General features: G+C 38.7%; 1 protein-coding gene across 2 annotated transcripts in view; it reads left to right on the top strand.

Annotated features, from left to right (window-relative positions):
- Positions 1-20,145, top strand: part of grip2b (glutamate receptor interacting protein 2b) — a 293,179-nt gene that overhangs the window by 231,183 nt on the left and 41,851 nt on the right. For both annotated transcript variants that reach the window (XM_085407118.1, XM_085407117.1), the window contains exons 2-6: positions 10,479-10,556; positions 14,587-14,722; positions 14,902-15,047; positions 16,425-16,511; positions 17,130-17,205. In XM_085407118.1, the coding sequence (XP_085263244.1) occupies positions 10,479-10,556; positions 14,587-14,722; positions 14,902-15,047; positions 16,425-16,511; positions 17,130-17,205 (523 nt within the window). The remainder of the gene's footprint in view (positions 1-10,478; positions 10,557-14,586; positions 14,723-14,901; positions 15,048-16,424; positions 16,512-17,129; positions 17,206-20,145) is intronic.

Genomic DNA, 20,145 nt, shown 5'->3' with positions numbered 1-20,145 from the left:
TGATACCACAGTGTTTGTTTAATTTGGTAACTGAGAAGAGTTGGGACCTGGAAATGGATAATGTCATCAGACCTAAGAAGCAGATTGTGAACAATTTTCATGAAAAGACCAGAACAAATGATGTTTTAGTCTTTTTCTGTGTTGTTCTTACCTGTCATCTCCATTCATTCCTATTGAAGATATCAATTCTTTATAATGAGTCAATCAGGGTCCACTAGAAAAAAATCAAAATAGCCCTACAGTGAATGTGAAACAAAGACATACCAGTGACCGGGTCATTGATTTTTATGGTGCTTGTGTGACACTGAAACTTGATGTAACAGAGGAAAAATGTATGTTATTTCTTCAGATACACTGGCATTTGTTGTCGTTATGATCATTAAAGGGCAGTAACAATTTCAAGGTAGTGTGACCTAAACAAGCAAAAATATTTAGTAACATTACCACTAATGGTCTAGAGTAACACCACACAATTGAAAGGCTGCATAGCTTTCTTCCAGACTTGTTGGAATTTGAGAAGTCTGAAGAAAGGTTAAAAGGGATCTTAGTTGGGTAATTTTAAGGGTTAAGCTGTATGTTTCTGGTTATACAGGGTACTACACACATACACTACATCATCATATTAAGATTATTCTATAGATGTATGGTGACTCATTGCAACCTCACAGCAAGACACTCTTCAGTTAATGTCAGGGAAGGGCCTTTATACGTGGATAATGGCTTTCTTGAGTTAGTCTCCCATTACCTGTCGGCCACACTAAGGAATCTACAAATAATTATGGCAGACATATAGACGATGTGAATGACTATTTCCTGGATTTCCGTTGCATTTTGCTTTTCTTGCAAATCAAAATTAACATAAAGTTAAAGTGTCATTGCTAGTTTATGTAAGTTTGTTTGAAAATATGCATACTTGTCAGTCTGTCTTCTGTCTTTTTCTTCTCATTTTCCTGCATTGAACAAACAGGTGTATCTCTTTTTCTGAACACTTCAGCAGCACGCTTGTTCATTTGTTTTGTGACGCCTACTTGATGGTTTAGTGAATAGCGAATGATTATAATAGTGTGCTTGCTTTAACACTTAGACCCCCGGAGAGCAGTCATTTTGGTTTTCTACCTTAGACCCCTGCGGAGTCATCATTTTGCGTTTCTACCTTTAATTTCTTATTCAACAAAACGAATAGGCTGAGTTACTCTGTTCGCTTCTTTTCAATTGGATCTTGTGTTCTCTTTTATGCACCCTGAGAAGCCTGACTGAGTAGTGCTGCATTCTTTTCACATGAAGCCTTCTTCCACTTTCATACAAACATACCTGGCAGCTGCTCTCTGCAATCACAGCTCATTCAAGTGTATTATGCATATTAGTCCAGGAGAAACATCATAAATAAAACCTTATTATGTTAATATTTACTATTGTGTACAGTGCTGCTACATTCTTGGCATTGATGTGTTCTTCCAAACATATCGTCAGTGACAGATTTTCATTCATTTCAGTTTACAGATTTTGATGAATTCTTAAATCTCTACGGTCAGACTGCAACTAGTCACAAATTTTTGCCTATGCAAATTTGCTCTTGTTATGGAAATTATTCACTTTTTCATGACTACAAATGAAAGCCAGGGGTGAAAACATACAAAGTTCACATTGCAGTTACAAACCCCTTTGTCTCTCTATATTCAGTGATGGATCTCTACAGAATTGCTTTTAAATGAGTGGCATCAACTTACCAATAAGAGGCTCTGCTGTGTATATGCATGTGTATAATAATAAGCACAACGAGGTGACACCTAGAGTCACCCATGCATCCACTTTGTTGTCACATTTGGAGAAACCACTCTGTGTGTACTTGAGAGAGTGTAAATTTATGTTTGTATGTATATCTATGATTAAGTTGTTGGGGTGTTGTGTCTAGTAAGTACTGTTATATACCCCTGAGTGTTTTTGTGTGATTGCTAAAGAAAGAAATGGTTAAACTAAGATTGTGTGTAGGAAGGTGTTTTCCTAATTATGTGCTTTCAAACTGTAGGTCAGAGTATGATCATGATATGTATTCATTTTAGTGCTATGCTTGTCAGTAAATATCAACTTATCAAATTCAGATTAGAAGCTCAACATTGATTTGATCTGTGGTTGAGAGGTAGATGATTAGTTGTTTAAGCTAAACATCAGCTTGGTGTATTGATACATGAAAAATACCCCAATATTGTTTTGCTCAAAACCTTTGCTACTTTCCAATTCACTTTTTGCATTGCTATCTTGACACCATATTCTCAAGTGTTTTCTGCTAATTCAAAACTCACCATTTGAAATGCAAATATCCACATTTCGCAGATCAAAGACTTTCATACATCTAGTTTAAAACTGGGCAACACTTTTATCTGCATCTGGGTCATTTCAGCAGTAACTATATTTCCATATTGGTTCAAACTATATGTTAAACAATAGTCTCTGAAAGCCACACTGAACCAGAGACTGGAGAATAAGAACTGGACTGTTGCCTACTGGTCCAAAGTCCTCTGTACAGATCAAAGTAAATTTTACATTTCATATCAAAATCAAGATCTTAGAGTCTGGAGGAAGAGTAAAGAAGTATAAAATCAAAGTTGTTTGAAGTCTAGTGTGAAATTTCCACAGACATGATGATTTGAAGTGCTTGCTGTGGTTGTGTGATTTTAGAGCACTTCATGCCTCCATCCCAAGTTTGATAAAGATGCCGATTCCCTTTTTTCAGCATGACTTAGTACCAGTCTTCAGTGTACAAAACTACATGCGATTACCATGTTCCTGATCTGAGTATATTTATATTTGGTCATTCTAAATTGCCCATAGGTGTGAATGTGAGTGTGAATGTTTGTCTGTCCCAGAGTGTACCCAGAATTTTTTGACCTACAACCCCATAAAACACTTAAAATATATCATATATGCATGCATACATGCAATGTGCTACTGTGTGTCTGTGTGTCTGTGGGTGTGTGGGTGTGTGTGCACCAAAAAGTACAATTATTTGTGTATCAAAGTAATATGATACTTTGATACACAAATAATTGTGCGTTTTGGTGCATGGATGTTTTTTTAGTCTTATTTCTTCACATTAATTCTTTTTTTCTGTTTCCTTTAATTTATTCATTCATTTATTTGCAATGGAGATGCCACAATTTTGTGGTGGTGGCCAGGCTGAGGCTTGAATTTAATTTAGGGTGGCACAAAAATCAGTGTCTTGTTCATTTTTCATTCTGCATAGCACAGAGCTGTAGGCTGTATTGTAACTATTTTGGTCACTCACTTTTTCATCAGCTCACACAGCCAACAGTGAGTGACTTCATGCATTAAAAATGCATCACTATGGGTTTTTCACTTATTTTAATTTAAAAAAAAAAAAAAAAATATATATATATATATATATATATATATATATATATATATGTGTGTGTGTGTGTGTGTGTGTGTGTGTGTGTGTGTGTGTGTGTGTGTGTGTGTGTGTGTGTGTGTGTGAAACATGTAACATCTGTTGTGGGGCACACACATGCACACATACAGTAGCATATTGCTTTTGCAGTATATCCTGAGTGAACATTTAGCTGACAAGAAATGTTGGCATGCTACATGTAACTGTAACAACATAAGTATATTGCAATTTCTGTTCAGCTGTTTAGTTTTGTTCGGAAAATAATAAACATTTAAAATAATTCAGCCCTTTTCATTTAACAGCTGTGCCATTGTTGCTACAGAGCAATGAATCTGAACTTAAAACCTGTTGTACAAAAATTACTTTGTATTTGTCCAATGACATCCATCCTTTGTTCTGTAAAACCTGCCCAGCACATGCTAAAGTCATTACTGTCTCTGCTTGAAAAGATACTCATGCTGTAAGCATTATGCCAGCACTTCTGCTGCAGGAGGAAATCTGGCCTGACGCCTCTTCTGTAACTCAACCTGTTTGGTGAGCTGACAGTGCCGGCAGTCATTAGCCTAATCACATTCAAATTATTCACTCGGAGGCACTAATTTATCAGAAAGTGTTGGGGAACCGAGAAGAGAGGCAGTGGAAAAAAAGGTTTTAAAAAGAAAAAGTGTCAGTGTGAAGATGATATGTATATCCATTGAAAAAGACTAGTATTGCTAGCAGATGATGTGCTATGCTTCCAAAGGCCTGTTATGACAAACAAGTTTGTAGTGATCTGATACCTCAGTCACAGAAACTCTGGCACTGGAGATATGTGGGTTTGGAGGATGAGAGCTGCAGATTCATAGTGCTCGAGGGGGTAAGTTGTGACTAAATCAGTTTGTCTTACATCCAGTCAGTGCGGCAGAGATGGCCAAGTTGCTGAAAGCATTCCTGATGTCTTTGCAAGTGTACATTTGTATTTTCTAGCATGCTTGAGTTTTATTTTCATGCACATATTTTGCATGTAAGCATGCGTGTGTGTGTTGATGAGCAGCCTTTAGGGTCCATTATACTTGTGACAGCCCCACAGCAGGAACAGCCAGCCATATAACTTATGAAAGCAGTTTAAAGCTAAATTGAATCCACAACTTATGAATTATTAAACTTATTACACCTCTGTGAAGATCTCTAGACTCTGAGACACAACAACAATGGCCTCCTTTTAACTGTTACTGCTGGGAAGAGAACTGATTTCTAAGCATTTCCAGTGGGACAGCACTGCATATTTGAAATTGTTAGAAGCCAGGAAATTGTGTCATTGTTAGAGGATATCACTTTATATATTGCTGAACTGTTTCTTGTAAAGACATCAAATGGTCGATAAAGGTAAAACTACAAGCTATATATAAAAGCTTCGCTTTAAATATGCTACCATGGATTTTTAAAATATTTTATGTTCTGTGGAAATATTAATTTTTGTAATTGTGCTTTGCATAAATGCATGTGACACATTAATTAAGGTTAAAGGATACAACGAAGTTTTTTACAATAAAATTTCCATCCATCCATCCATCCATCCATCCATCCATCCATCTTCATCCGCTTTATCCGGGGCCGGGTCGCGGCGGCAGCAGCCTAAGCAGAGAAACCCAGACCTCCCTCTCCCCAGCCACCTCCTCCAGCTTATCTGGGGGAACACCAAGGCGTTCCCAGGCCAGCCGAGAGATATAATCTCTCCAGCGTGTCCTGGGTCTGCCCCGGGGCCTCCTCCCGGTGCAATATGCCCGGAACACCTCACCCAGGAGGCGCCCAGGAGGCATCCTTGTCAGATGCCCAAACCACCTCAGCTGCTCCTTTCGATGTGGAGCAGCAGCTGCTCTACTCTGAGCCCCTCCCGGATGGCCGAACTTCTCACCCTATCTCTAAGGGAGAGGCCAGCACTATACACAGTGCAGGTAGAGCACCGCTTTCCCCTCCTGATACACCTGACAGTTTGCCAGAATCTCTTCGAGGCAGTCTGAAAGTCTTTTTCCATGGCCTCTCCGAACTCCTCCCTCACCCGAGTTTTTGCTTCAGCCATTGCCCGAGCTGCGTTCCGCTTGGCCTGTCGATACCTGTCGGCTGCCTCCGGAGTCCCACAGGCTAACCAAGCCCGATAGGACTCCTTCTTCAGCCTGGTGTCTCCCTTCACCTCTGGTGTCCACCATTTGGTTCGGGGCTCAATGCAGCAGCTTCAGCAATGGAGATGCTGAACATGGTCCATTCGGACTCAATGTCCCCAGTATCCCTCGGAATGCTGTTGAAGCTCTGCCGGAGGTGTGCGTTGAAGATCTCGTGGACTGGGGCCTCTGCTAGACGTTCCCAGCACACGCTTACTACACGTTTAAGTGCACCGGGTCTGTCTAGCATCCTCCCCCGCCACCTGATCCAACTCACCACCAGGTGGTGATCAGTTGACAGCTCAGCCCCTCTCTTTACCCGAGTGTCCAGAACATATGGTCGCAGGTCGGGTGATACGATTACAAAATTGATCATCGACCTGCGGCCTAGAGCATCCTGGTGCCACGTGCACTTATGGACACTCTTCTGTTTGAACAAGGTGTTCGTTATGGCCAAACTGTGATTTGCACAGAAGTCCAATAACAAAACACCGCTCGGATTCAGATCAGGGAGGCCGATCCTCCCAAACACGCCCCTCCAGGTCTCGCTGTTGTTACCCGCGTGAGCATTGAAGTCTCCCAGCAGGACAACAGAGTCTCCAGGTGGAGCACCTTCCAGCACCCCACCCAGGTACTCTGAACTGCCACTCGGCGCATAAGCGCAGATGACAGTCAGGATCCGTTCCCCGACCCTAAGGCGGAGGGAACAAACCCTCTCATCCACCGGGAAGAACCCCAACGTACCAGCAGCAAGCCGAGGGGATATTAGCATACCCACCCCAGCCCGCCGCCTCTCATTAGGGGCAACTCCAGACTGAGACAGAGTCCAGCCCCTCTCCAGAAGACTGGTTCCAGAGCCCAAGTCATGCGTAGAGGTGAGCCCGACTATATCTAGCCAGTACCTCTCAACCTCACGCACTAACTCACCAGAGAGGTGACATTCCATGTCCCAATTGGCAGCCGGGGATCGGTCCGCCAGGGCCTCCGCTCCTGGCCACCACCCGGCACACAATAAAATTTAGTTCACCAATTTGTTTAAAGGCCAAAGCCTTGACAGTGAAGGAGTTATGCATATGTTGAATAAACAACATAAACATTGTAACTAATTATGATATTTAGACACAGAAAAAGGATAGATACGCAAGCTCAAAAACATAAAACACATTAAAAAAAAAACCCACACCAACTCATATGCTGACCTAACCTTTCTGCTCTTTCATGTTGTAAACTGAATGAGCCATTAGTCAACTGTGCAAACCGCCAGACCAATGTATAGATTTTAATTCTATTAAAAATGAATGGAGTTTCTGCACTCACAGGCGTACACTTGTAGTGATTAAAAAGGGTTTATGTGTACTTATATCCTTCTACCTCAAATGTGTTTCTGCTCCTACTCCTACAGGACTATTTTTAGTCCTGTCAGTATCAGGGAAGGTAGATGTCACAGGAAACTCGCTACCACACAGGAAGACACTAGCAGCAATGTGGCAACTAGAGATCATAGAATGTCAATAATTTCAGGAACATGTAGTGACAACAATAAAAAAAAAAGAAGAAAAAATGTGTTGATCCTGGTGGAATTGAATATAGAATACTTTCTGAACTGTCTGAACATGATGTTACTTTTGCTTCTGGTGATTAAAATAAAACTTAGAGCACTTACTCTGACCCTTAGCATTAGGCCTGCCCAGTGTGAAGACTGACAACATACAGAGATTTCTTGACATATTAGTAAAATATAGAAAGCAAATACCTTGTTAATTTGGCTGTTAAAGTAATATGTCACACAATCGTTAATTCTGGCCAGCTAACGTTTGCGGTTTCTTTGGTACTGTTACAAATGTTTTTTAAGTGCTTACTCTGCTAATGGTAGTAAGCTGATTTAAAATGTTGCTCTGGAACAGCATTACAAATATGCATTTATTTTGGAAAATTGGCTAAGACATTTATGTTTAAGCTGTGGCATAATTGTGCCTGGTTTTAATGCAACTTCTGAATTAGAGTATGAAAATAACTGGGAAGTGGTTTATGAATTGTTAAACTTATCCCATCCCTCCGATGGAGCAGAGGTTGTAAAGTAGGACACATCCTTTCCCTTCAGAGTCACAACAACAACAACAAGCTCAGCTCTGCTGTCGCAGCTGCTGTCAAACTAAGTTAAAGAGTGTGGGTTAGCAAAATACTTAATATCCTTAATATATCATAGATGAGTCCTTAAAATATGTGCATTAATATAATTGTACTCAATAATAGATTGAAAAGGAAAAGCAGATTTATAGTAAAAAAAAATTAATGATTCCTTACACAAAAGCTCTATATTCGTTCTATGGTAGAAAAGAAAAGAGCAGCTTCGATTTATTTGCATTATTGTGTGATACTAGTGCCAAAAGGACATTATGATGCATCAAATACATATATTTAGTGATATTCAGTTATATCCGCAATAATTTCTGGCCCCTCTTTGTTCTTCTTCATAAAAAGCAGAAAGACATTCCTGGACAATTCATGCAGAGCCAAATTAATTTTGCAGATATGTATAAAAAAGAAAAGTTGCAGTCACGCTGTCAGCGGGTGGCTCACTTGTAGATAGAGCACATTGACACCACCTACAGGCAGAATTACTATTATCTTTGTTAGCTAGACAGGAATTAAAACTGGAAACTGCAGCTGTGCAACTGCTTCATATTCATGATCACATCATTGATATTGTATTCAAAAAGTACTTTCTTTATTGGAAGAACCTCCCAATTAAAAAGGAAAGTGGTTACTGCAAGTATGTAGACAGGCAGGCATTGTGACATTTAATTTAAGTTTGTATACAAGATTCCCTCCTGTGCTTTTAATTTAGGAACAAAAAAAGAACAGCTTTAGAAAGCTGTGGTGATCTGAGCAGAAGAAAAATAAAATATTAAATGTCTTCTAGATATTTGCCAGAAAGTCTCTGCCGCAGACTATAAAGCATGACATCTGTTCCCCCAAATGTGACATATAGTGTTGGCCTCTGTTTCATTGTTCAAACTGGCAGGAGACTTCCTTCAACAGCTCTTCTGGGTATTTGCCAATGTGTCAACCTACTTAAAGTTAGTTAAAGTGACAGTGTGTAGGTAACTGGAAAATCTCCCTTACATGTAATCTTCACATAGTAGTGTGCAAAACTGATGCAATTTCAGTTGTAGTACGGAGATTACAAATGTGGGGTGTTTTTTTTTTTTCAACATTTTACACAGCATTTCTTTAAAAAAAAAAACTCTTACAAGGGAGAAAATTCCCTCGAAGAAGCATTTAGAGAATATTTGCAGCTCTAAAGGCAGGAAGGCCAACTGTGTTTGCATCTGTTCAGTTGGGGCATGAAACCCCTTTGATCCTTAAGGAAAAAAAAGATTGATAGAAGTAACAGATGCAGTGCTGCAGGCTTGTCTTTACATTCTCAGTCATGGATTAGCTATCAGACATTTTTGTTGTACCTCTCAGAATCATCATCAGATATGCTCAGACCAGTGTCAACTGAAACTGGGAGCAGAAACCATTACTCAACAGTACCATCACTGACAAGCAATACAATTTACGGAAGCTGTGTACAGGTGTGAATGAGAGTGTGAATGAAATGATATATCTGAATAACAAAGTCCAAATCAAAAACAAAAGAGCTTTGTGATCATCTTATGGTCATAAACTAATGTGCAGGGGTATTATTATGTTGCTACAAATTTCATATATTCAGTATCACATGTGAGAAGTTTGGGAGGACACCACAGTCAGTTAAGATATGAAATGTGATTCCTGTGTTGAAAGTGAGCTAAAAAGGTGCCGACAGTGTTAGCATGATTGCTTTTCTAAACAGGTCTTTAGGTGTATGGTTACAGTATATAAGCACCATTAATAAATGGAATTTTTTGGTCTTTTATGTAGTTATTCGTTTGTGGTGTCCTTCATTATTTGTGTTGAGGACTTTCTGTTGAGTCAGATAGCCATACGTACAGTGCACCCCAAGCAAACCTGATAATTCATCCTCGGGTTCGTCTGTGAAGGTTCTCAGTCATCCAGGTCATCGTAGTCTAAAACTCAGGAGGGTTCTCTTCAAGCACGACATCCCAGTGTACTTCAGACCCAGCAACACACTCGGACAAAAACTGGTTAGCCCGAAAGACAAAACTCCTAAACACAAACTTAACAATGTGGTGTATGCTGTACAGTGCAGCGAGGAATGCCCAGACCTCTACATCGGAGAGACCAAACAGCCACTTCACAAGCGCATGGCACAACATAGAAGAGCCACCTCCACGGGACAAGACTCAGCTGTCCATCTGCATCTTAAGGATAAAGGACACTCTTTCGAGGATGCCAATGTTCACATTTTGGACAGAGAGGACAGATGGTTTGAAAGAGGAGTGAAAGAAGCCATTTATGTCCACTGTGAGCGACCATCTTTGAACAGAGGCGGTGGTTTACGACACCAACTGTCTGCCATCTATAATCCAGTTTTGAGATCCCTTCCCAGACACCTTAACGCCCACTCACATCCTGGGCCATCTGATCTCAGGAAATCACATGATAAGGTGGGGCCAGGTTTCACAATGGGCTCACCCGACACCTTGGCTGATTGTGACCCACACCCGCTTTCACACCTTGGCTCATGTGATTAGGTAGAGGATCACCAGGATCACTTTGTCCCTCTTTGGGGGGAAACTCCCACTGGGTTTAAATCTGGGACTCTCTGCCATTTGACCTTAGAACTGAAGAAGCTTCTCTGATGAGAGGTGAAACGTCTTCAAGCAACTCAAAGAAGTCCAGACGCTTTTCTTTCCAAGCTCCTTCCTCGGGTTCATATAAACTAATCATTTTTGCCTTGTCACAGTCAAAATATTGAAGCTTTAACTGTTCCAAAATACATTTAAAAATACTAAAGTTCAATTCTGTTTCTCTTTTCTCTTTAGATGATGGACCATATGGGAAAACTAAGGATATCTCTGGACCAGAGCATACCATGGCCTCGAGAAGACACAGCATACCTGGTGAGTGGCCAACACCAACTACCACTAGCTACATACCTATAAATTTCTATGAACAGGGAGTGCAGAATTATTAGGCAAGTTGTATTTTTGAGGAATAATGTTATTATTGAACAACAACCATGTTCTCAATGAACCCAAAAAACTCATTAATATCAAAGCTGAATGTTTTTGGAAGTAGTTTTTAGTTTCTTTTTAGTTTTAGCTATTTTAGGGGGATATCTGTGTGTGCAGGTGACTATTACTGTGCATAATTATTAGGCAACTTAACAAAAACCAAATATATACCCATTTCAATTATTTATTTTTACCAGTGAAACCAATATAACATCTCCACATTCACAAATATGCATTTCTGACATTCAAAAACAAAACAAAAACAAATCAGAGACCAATATAGCCACCTTTCTTTGCAAGGACACTCAAAAGCCTGCCATCCATGGATTCTGTCAGTGTTTTGATCTGTTCACCATCAACATTGCGTGCAGCAGCAACCACAGCCTCCCAGACACTGTACAGAGAGGTGTACTGTTTTCCCTCCTTGTAAATCTCACATTTGATGATGGACCACAGGTTCTCAATGGGGTTCAGATCAGGTGAACAAGGTGGCCATGTCATTAGTTTTTCTTCTTTTATACCCTTTCTTGCCAGCCACGCTGTGGAGTACTTGGACGCGTGTGATGGAGCATTGTCCTGCATGAAAATCATGTTTTTCTTGAAGGATGCAGACTTCTTCCTGTACCACTGCTTGAAGAAGGTGTCTTCCAGAAACTGGCAGTAGGACTGGGAGTTGAGCTTGACTCCATCCTCAACCCGAAAAGGCCCCACAAGCTCATCTTTGATGATACCAGCCCAAACCAGTACTCCACCTTGCTGGCGTCTGAGTCGGACTGGAGCTCTCTGCCCTTTACCAATCCAGCCACGGGCCCATCCATCTGGCCCATCAAGACTCACTCTCATTTCATCAGTCCATAAAACCTTAGAAAAATCAGTCTTGAGATATTTCTTGGCCCAGTCTTGATGTTTCAGCTTGTGCGTCTTGTTCAGTGGTGGTCGTCTTTCAGCCTTTCTTACCTTGGCCATGTCTCTGAGTATTGCACACCTTGTGCTTTTGGGCACTCCAGTGATGTTGCAGCTCTGAAATATGGCCAAACTGGTGGCAAGTGGCATCTTGGCAGCTGCACGCTTGACTTTTCTCAGTTCATGGGCAGTTATTTTGCGCCTTGGTTTTTCCACACGCTTCTTGCGACCCTGTTGACTATTTTGAATGAAACGCTTGATTGTTCGATGATCACGCTTCAGAAGCTTTGCAATTTTGAGACTGCTGCATCCCTCTGCAAGATATCTCACTATTTTTGACTTTTCTGAGCCTGTCAAGTCCTTCTTTTGACCCATTTTGCCAAAGGAAAGGACGTTGCCTAATAATTATGCACACCTGATATAGGGTGTTGATGTCATTAGACCACACCCCTTCTCATTACAGAGATGCACATCACCTAATATGCTTAATTGGTAGTAGGCTTTTGAGCCTATACAGCTTGGAGTAAGACAACATGCATGAAGAGGATGATGTGGACAAAATACTCATTTACCTAATAATTCTGCACTCCCTGTAATGTGTAATTTTCTGTCTGTCACTTTCTCTCTTGTTCTCTGTCTGTGTTTTTTAAGGTATATCCTAAAAATTCTGTTTAAAGGGGTGTAGCCAGTAGCCAATGCTTTAAAAAAATGTATTTCTTGGAAATTACCAATGGTCACAATTAAACTTGGTCTTCTAAAGTAAACATCTTACCTAAGAAAGCTTTCTAAGTTTGTTTTTTTTTGGCTGCTTTTCTAGAAAGCACACATTTATATCTGAGTCATGACTAACCAAAGGTCCAAAACTACACATTTAGTCGAGCTGATGACTAATACTGATTTTTTTTTCCCCTTAGCTTTTTTAGCTGTTTTATAACCTCCTCATTATTGATGATTGCCCAACAATACACTATAATTGACAACATGAATGAAAACTGTAATTTATGGCTCGTCAAAGGTTGAGAGCCTTCAGTTATATTTTCATCATCTTTTCATTAACTTCTTCTAGGCTTAAGGAATCTTTAAAAAAGAATTGTTTTCTGCTTGTTTCCCCGTGAAGTTTTAAATAGGTCTATTATTAGTATTATTATTATTCTGTGTTATGTATCTGTGACCTCTTTCTGATCATCTTTTAGGTCACATCTTTATCAATTTGTACATAAGTCAGCTACATTCCTAGAACTTAGGTCACTTTGCTTGCTTTAAAAAATTAAGAATTTTTTTTAAATTATTTTAAATTTTAAAATAATTATTATTATTATTGTATTTTAAGTGTTTCCGTTTATCTCATCATTATTACATGTACAGTAATACTCCTCCCATTTCTCTGTAGTACATCAATCATTCTACAAGTTTTCTTTTGTGCAGTATAAAAATCATTCTACAAGATCAAAACTTTATGAATTCCAACATCCTCAGTTCTGCAGCTTTGCAGAAAAAAAAAATTAGTGATGGATTCTCTTCAGAAAATGTTCACATCATCCAGACTACATTTGGAAAAGCGTTGCTTTTATGCAAATGTGAGTAGCACAAGGACTAATGAATGAATGAGTGCCTTTCTGCTAATAATGTGCATGTCCCTGTATATGCTGCATAATGCCTATCAGAGATAACTGTGGTGTGAAGCACTTCACTGATCCTGAGTGTTGCCTGAGGGATGTACCTAATCTAGGCATCTATCACACAAAAGCTTTATCTCATCTGCTTGTGTGTTGATGTGTTTTTGTGTATGGGAATGCTTCTGTGCGCTCATGGTGTATGTAAATGGTAATGATACAAATAGACAAATGGGAAGGCAACACCATGTCATGACAGCTCTGGGGTTTTAGTTTACTTATTACTTTGGTAAAGGCTTATTCATCTCCCAAGATTCCCCTGGCTGTTTTGAACCAAATTCCTTAGCCTTTTCATGAACCTAGAAAGTCTTACATTTTTCTTACTCATGCCATTTTTTTTGACCAGTAATAATTACTCCCATCATGACTTAACCAAACTCAATCGGCCTTATATGTTTTAGAATACCGAAAAAAATGACACAACTTCAACTCACTCTAAAAATAGTTTTTTAATAAGTGTTGGAATTTTGATGGAATTCTCATGAATGTTGTGTTTCTTTGGTTCATGGAGTAGTCTATTTAGGTGTTTAGGGAATATTGCATTAAGTAGTTCTTCTGCATTACACAGTTCTTTTGTCCTCATGTTGAAAAAGTCAGAGTGGTCCACCAATCCTTGATCCTTCTTTCAGAGGATTCATTAGAGTTTTAACTGTACATAACAGCTATTTCGAAGTTAATGAAAGTAACATTATTGGTCAAGAAAATGTAGTATATTTTGTGGACAGTTTTTTCAAATAATTACTAAATTATTTGTTTGTTTGCTTTTTTGTTTGATTGTTTGTTTAATAAGGACAGTTAGAGTTGCAGATTCTGTAAAATATAACGTTTTAGCAGCAAAGTATATTAGGTGCAGTGTTGATTACTTTTGTTAATTTCTCAGCTGGAAGTGAAAATTGATCTAAACTTCTGCTTTCTGCTGGTGTACTTTAACCTTTAAAGACCTTTTCATCCCTGCCAGGAAGTCTTCAAGTGGAGTGACAACAAGAGACAAAGGGCACTCCTAATTATCATTATCTGATTCTTATCTTGTCTGAAATTCACATTACGTTTTAGTCATTTCAGCTCTTTTAAGCCAACACGAGATCAGTGTCTCACTCAAGGACAAACAGGAACAATTGTCTTAGTTTGTTTTTATCTTTTAGAAACTATTAAAGCTTTAATCCAGGAATTGGAATGAATGAACAGACACTAACCACTTATTCCTCTCCTGTATTTTGTATGTTTGAGTGTGGCTACATATGTCTGTGTACACATCCCTGTGTGTGTATTGGTATGTCCTTCCCTCTGCCTGTATTGTGTGTGTATCGTTTTTATGTGCGTGTGTGTGTGTGTTTGGTTAGAAGCTCTGCGGGGGGTGACTATGGTGGAGCTGGTGAAGAAAGAAGGCAGCACACTGGGCCTCACCATCTCAGGAGGAACTGATAAGGATGGAAAACCACGTGTATCAAACTTACGACCTGGAGGACTGGCAGCCAGGTGAGTGAAACACAGTCAACCTCTAAGATGAGGATGAATACATAGATTCAGACTGTCTTGCTATTCAGCAATATTCTGTACCATAAATGGGTCATTTTATAAAAGGAAAAAGAAACATGTGGTTAAAGCCTTTCTCATTTGTGCAAGCCTTTACATCTTTTTGTCCCTTCTTTGTGCAGGAGTGACCAGTTAAATGTTGGGGACTACATCAAATCCGTGAATGGGATCAATCTGACCAAACTGCGGCACGAAGAGATAATCAGCTTATTGAAAAATGTAGGAGAGAGGGTTCTGCTGGAGGTGGAGTATGAACTGCCCCCCACAGGTATGTATTTGTACAGCTAGGCTGGTTGTTTCTACGTGATTTATAAAGTCGTTAAGATATGAGTTAGTGATGTCAGTAAGGTCCTATCCAATATCACATTAGAAATTGCCGGATACTGGAATGAATATTGTAATTCTGAATAGAAAAGTAAATGTAAATGACAGCTAGATACAGACAAAACCCGCATGTCACCCCAAGGTCTCACTATGTATAGTATATACTACTTCTTCATTGATACTGAACATTGGCGCTAGATATTGATACATTTGTTTACTTGCTAAGAGACAGCTCCTTCATTCATTTAAATGATTAAACTCTTGGCACAGTCTCCTGTCTTTACTGTACTTCTCAATCATAGGGATTTACTGATAGTCATTTTATAGCTTTAGATTATTTAACGTTATAAAACTTTGTCCTGTGTCATCTGAACAATATTTATACTGCTGGATCTATTACACTTGTCTATTTTATTTTATCTGCAGCACATGCTGAGGAAACACACACAGGAAAAATTATTTCATTTGAACATGTCCACCCTGTAAAATAACTAAATGAAAAGATTTGTTGAAAAGACATCTGTTCATGTCACTGAAAAGATTCCCACAAAAAGACAAGCTATTAGTTAAATTGGATAGAAAAGTAAAAAGGATACTTTTCCTCCTCAACACCTCTCCAAACAGCACAATACAAACCAAACTTTCTTACAAGAAAGCAGTGCCAAATGTTGCTCTACCAATGCGCCCTACGGACTCCCAAGAGGCCTGCTCAGCTATACTCACAGTGCAGCACACAATGTGACATAACCCAATTAAAAACAAAGTCTACATGAAGCTATATAGATGATACAAATGAGGGGGTTTTAATATTTAAAAGGAAAAATGCTCTATGGGAATGGCATTTAACTAGATTATTTGCTGAGAAGACAACTTTTCATTTTTCAACCAAATTGAGCTGTATAGTGTTGTATTTTGATAGGCTGTGGCTAGCTGAATAGATTTGCCTCAGAAAACAACACTGATGGATGTTTGAACCTTCAACATCTCTCTTCAGAACATTATTTTCATTTTAGGATATTTAATTTTACGATAATAAGTGTAGTTTTTAAGTATAGAAATTTAAGGGAATCCTGAATTGACACTCAAATACCATGCATAGTTTAATACAGGAGTGTTTTTGTTTTGTTTTGTAGTGCAGTGTAATTGAAGAGCATTCAAGTAATTATTATTGTTTAATTGTTCTACATTAAATATCAGTGCTCTAATGTCATGATGTAAACTTCAGGTTATGCTGATACATTTTAATTGTGCCGGATTAATCCCTCAATTCTCTTTCTTTCTCTCTCTCTGTGTTTCTGTGTGTGTGTTTCTTGACTCAAAGCACCAGACAGCACCTCAGGGGTTATATCAAAGACAATTGACATCTGTTTGCACAAAGAAGGGAACAGTTTTGGTTTCGTCATGAGAGGTATCTGTCACTTAAAAAAAGCCCATTACTGTATGTTTTTTTTATGGTTATGCACTTAGTTAGAAGTAACATATTAGTGAAATGGTGTCATCTACACTACATTGAACTGTTGGCAATATATTGTACAGCAGCTGTTCCCATATTTATTAGAAAGGAATTTTGTCTATGCTTAGTAAATATATGAATAAATTAGTTAATTATACTACTCATTCTACTGAGAGGAATATTTTTGAAATGCCACCTTGTGATGGTTGTAGTTTGGCAGTGTTTCTCTACTTTGTTAATGTTAACCTCCTAGGACCTGGCATCCACATATCTGCACATCACATTTTGGGTTGTCTAGACCAAAAAGAAAGACAACATCACTCCCCTTGCTTTGTTTTTGTCGGTTCATCTAAATTTGTATTTAAAGATCTGAAGTTTACATTTTAATATTCGATTTTCTCAACAAATGATACATTAAAAGCATTTTAGGATAAGGGTAAAAAAATGCTGTATCACATTTTTATTTACTGCAATGTAGATAAATAAATAAGTAAATATTAAGCTGATGTGGTATTTCTTTGTAATGTGTCTCCAGAATTTAGTGTAAAGAGCTTTGCCCTGCTCCTCTTACAGGCGGTACCCATGAGGACTGGCACAAATCACGCCCTTTAGTGGTCACCTATGTCAGGCCAGGAGGCCCAGCAGACAGGTACTGAATGCATGATTAAACAAGAATAACTGGCACACATGTAGGTGATGAATGGACGAATAGACTGACAATGAATGGAAAATGGTAGGGCCATTTTCCTGGCATGGTTTGGGTCTGCAGTGTCACTGCAAGCCAATGCACTTGGTCTAAGTGATGATACCTTTCTATCCTGATAGCAGTGGTCTCTTCAAGGATGGTATAGCCCCCATTCATCCTGAGGGGTCACTGAATGGCTTGATAAGTATAAAAATATATGAAATGCATTCTATGATCTCTGCAGGCACTTGATTTAAAGTCAGTTGAACATCTATGGGAGACTTTGTGCCGTCTAGTTAGACTGTGTTCTCCAATACCTACAAAACACACCAAATAACAGAATATCCTTTCTGAGAACGGTATCTTATCCCTTAAACAGAATTACAAAGAATCACTACCAAGGTGCATTTAAACTGGCGGTGCATAATGGTGGAAGACCTGCCATGTTGGATTTTCATTTATGCCCTTTAATGCATTTGCATTCACACATATGCATCAATATGTGTGAATGCAAATACTCCAGCACAGTTACACTGACATATCTAAACAAACATAAAAAACACATGCAGTGAGACCCAGAAATAGAGATTATTTAGTCATTTTGGAAGGTGAAAAGGGCAATGTCTTCCCATTAAAAATAATGTCTGGGAGAAATAAAAGCCAGACAAGAAGTGGCCTCCATTGAGTGTAAACTAGCAACACCACAGCTCAACCCATTCCCGTCGGGAGTCTGGGAGATTTGTCTGTGCCTTCATGCGAATAGACCCCAAGGATAATGGTGTCATTTCCAGTGACCGTCACTGGTATGTCGACAGTTATGTGTTACTCATAGCTGCAATGGCATGAATCATCATATCCTTTTAATGTTGTCATCATGTGTCTGTCTCAGGCTTGATGTTTAAGTCATAATACGACATTTTCATATACATGTCAGCTTTGCTACTGTTTAACTGATCTCACACAGTAATAATTAAACCATCTAGAAATAGTGTAAATAATATTGTTTTAGAAATAAAACTAATTTCCATGTTTAAAATGGATATAGATATACATATACAGATATCCATAACTGTGATGGCCAAAGAAAGTCCACCATTTATAGAAAGTCAGACCTCATATATTCTGGTGGAGGTTTGTTTGTGAGGTTTTCTTTCAAACTGTTTTTAAAGTTAAAAGCACAAAAGTCATTAAAAAAGACAAAAGAAAAGCAGTTTTGTTTTTCAGTCGGTGTGCTTCAAAGGACTTCAGTTCAACGAATTGATTGAATGTGAAAATTATGTGATTACAAGTGAATCACTGAGCTTTAAGAGTGATCTGCTGTCACCCACCATCATTAAAACACAAAATAGGAAAGCCATTTATTACACAATAAGGACCACTGAGCCTGTTTTAGAGGTTTGTAATAAAGCAATATCTTACATCTGATTGTCACACATCAACACTAGCATTAGGCAAACTTCAGCACCCAACATTTCCAATTTTGAAGAACATGATTGACTCAGCTGTCCCTTTTCAACAAAACATTGGAATATAACCTTCTTCTCTGATCACTTAGCAGATGCAATCATTTCCTCCTAGAAATTCGAACTGTAAGTTGCTATTTTTATTCTGACAGGTCCTGTTTTGAGATTGCTCTGCAGCAATATTTAAAGCAGATGCAAAAGTGCCAAAGTACTAAGCTTGAGTACTTAATGCCTCGTCTTTCTACTGATTAAGATATTTTACAGTTTCATTTGATTCATAAGGGCTTGATTGTTGCTGTAAATCCATCTTAGATTTGTCAAAGCGACTGCTGACCCATCAGATATATAATGATGTTGCCAAATTGGTCATTTGTATATACAGAAGTGTAAACCTTCATCAAATAATCACACATTACACGGCCTTACAGACCGACTGAACCTTCACTAGTTCACAGACAGAACTGGCAGACCAGGACAAAGATTAAAGATTAAATTCTTACTATTGAGTTATTTCACCCTGAAGCTCATCTAATACCGTTCTAAAGAAAATCGTCTTCAAAATGTGGGTCAGTCCTGGGGAAACGAATGAGATATTCATGCTGTTTTATATCCCATTTATATGCCAATTGGAAAAAAAAAAACTTAATCCACAGCACCATACAGTCCCAGGAGTGTCTACATTTTTAGAATTACCCAGTGGGAATTAAAGTGCCTTCTCTGAAAGTGTTAGAGATCCATGGTGTTTTTTACAGGACCACAAAGAAACTGCTTTCACTTCATTGTCAGATACAGATAGAAAGATACCCTGCAGGTCTAAAAACAGGTTAAATATCAGTCAAGTTCTAAAAGCTTATCTGTTTCAATCAACATATGGTAGAACCTTTAAATTTTAAATTTCCTGAAATTTTCCTGGAATCACCTGTTGGTATTGTACCTTTTCATGTGCTTATCCGACACCCTGTATGTACCATGTATGTTATTCTGCACCAATATTGAAAACCGATGAAAAATGTGTAAATCTGTCAAGAAATACTCCTGTCACATGGAGTAATTCCTGCCACAATAGAGCCTTTGGGTTATAGCTTAGCTCGCATCATGTTGAAAGGCTTCAGGGCAATCAGCATCCTGTTTGAAGACATCTGGCTGGTATGATTACAGCTCAGTGTTACTCGCACTCTGACATCAGCATAAAGCATCTATCAGTGCTCTAATGTGGCGCACTGCATTAAAAATTCAAAATGTTACACATCCATTTTTGTGGAAGTAAAAAATTGCCTAAACGGTCCTCCTGAGTGCCTCTAAAAACACAGAGGATCTCTCTGTATAAGTGTTTTTTGTTTGTTTGCTTTCATTGTTGTTGTTTTTTTAACCAGGCACTGAAAACAGACCAACATTTTAAATGCTGAAGACATTTCATGCTGTTTCCATGTGTGTCCTTGAT

The sequence above is a fragment of the Rhamphochromis longiceps genome, linkage group LG5 (genome assembly GCF_057381845.1).
Source record: "Rhamphochromis longiceps isolate RC_006_pf linkage group LG5, R_longiceps_female_GT1.1, whole genome shotgun sequence".
Lineage (NCBI taxonomy): Eukaryota > Metazoa > Chordata > Actinopteri > Cichliformes > Cichlidae > Rhamphochromis > Rhamphochromis longiceps.
The sequence above is the reverse complement of the archived record's forward strand: the minus strand, read 5'-3'. Positions and strand labels throughout refer to the sequence as shown.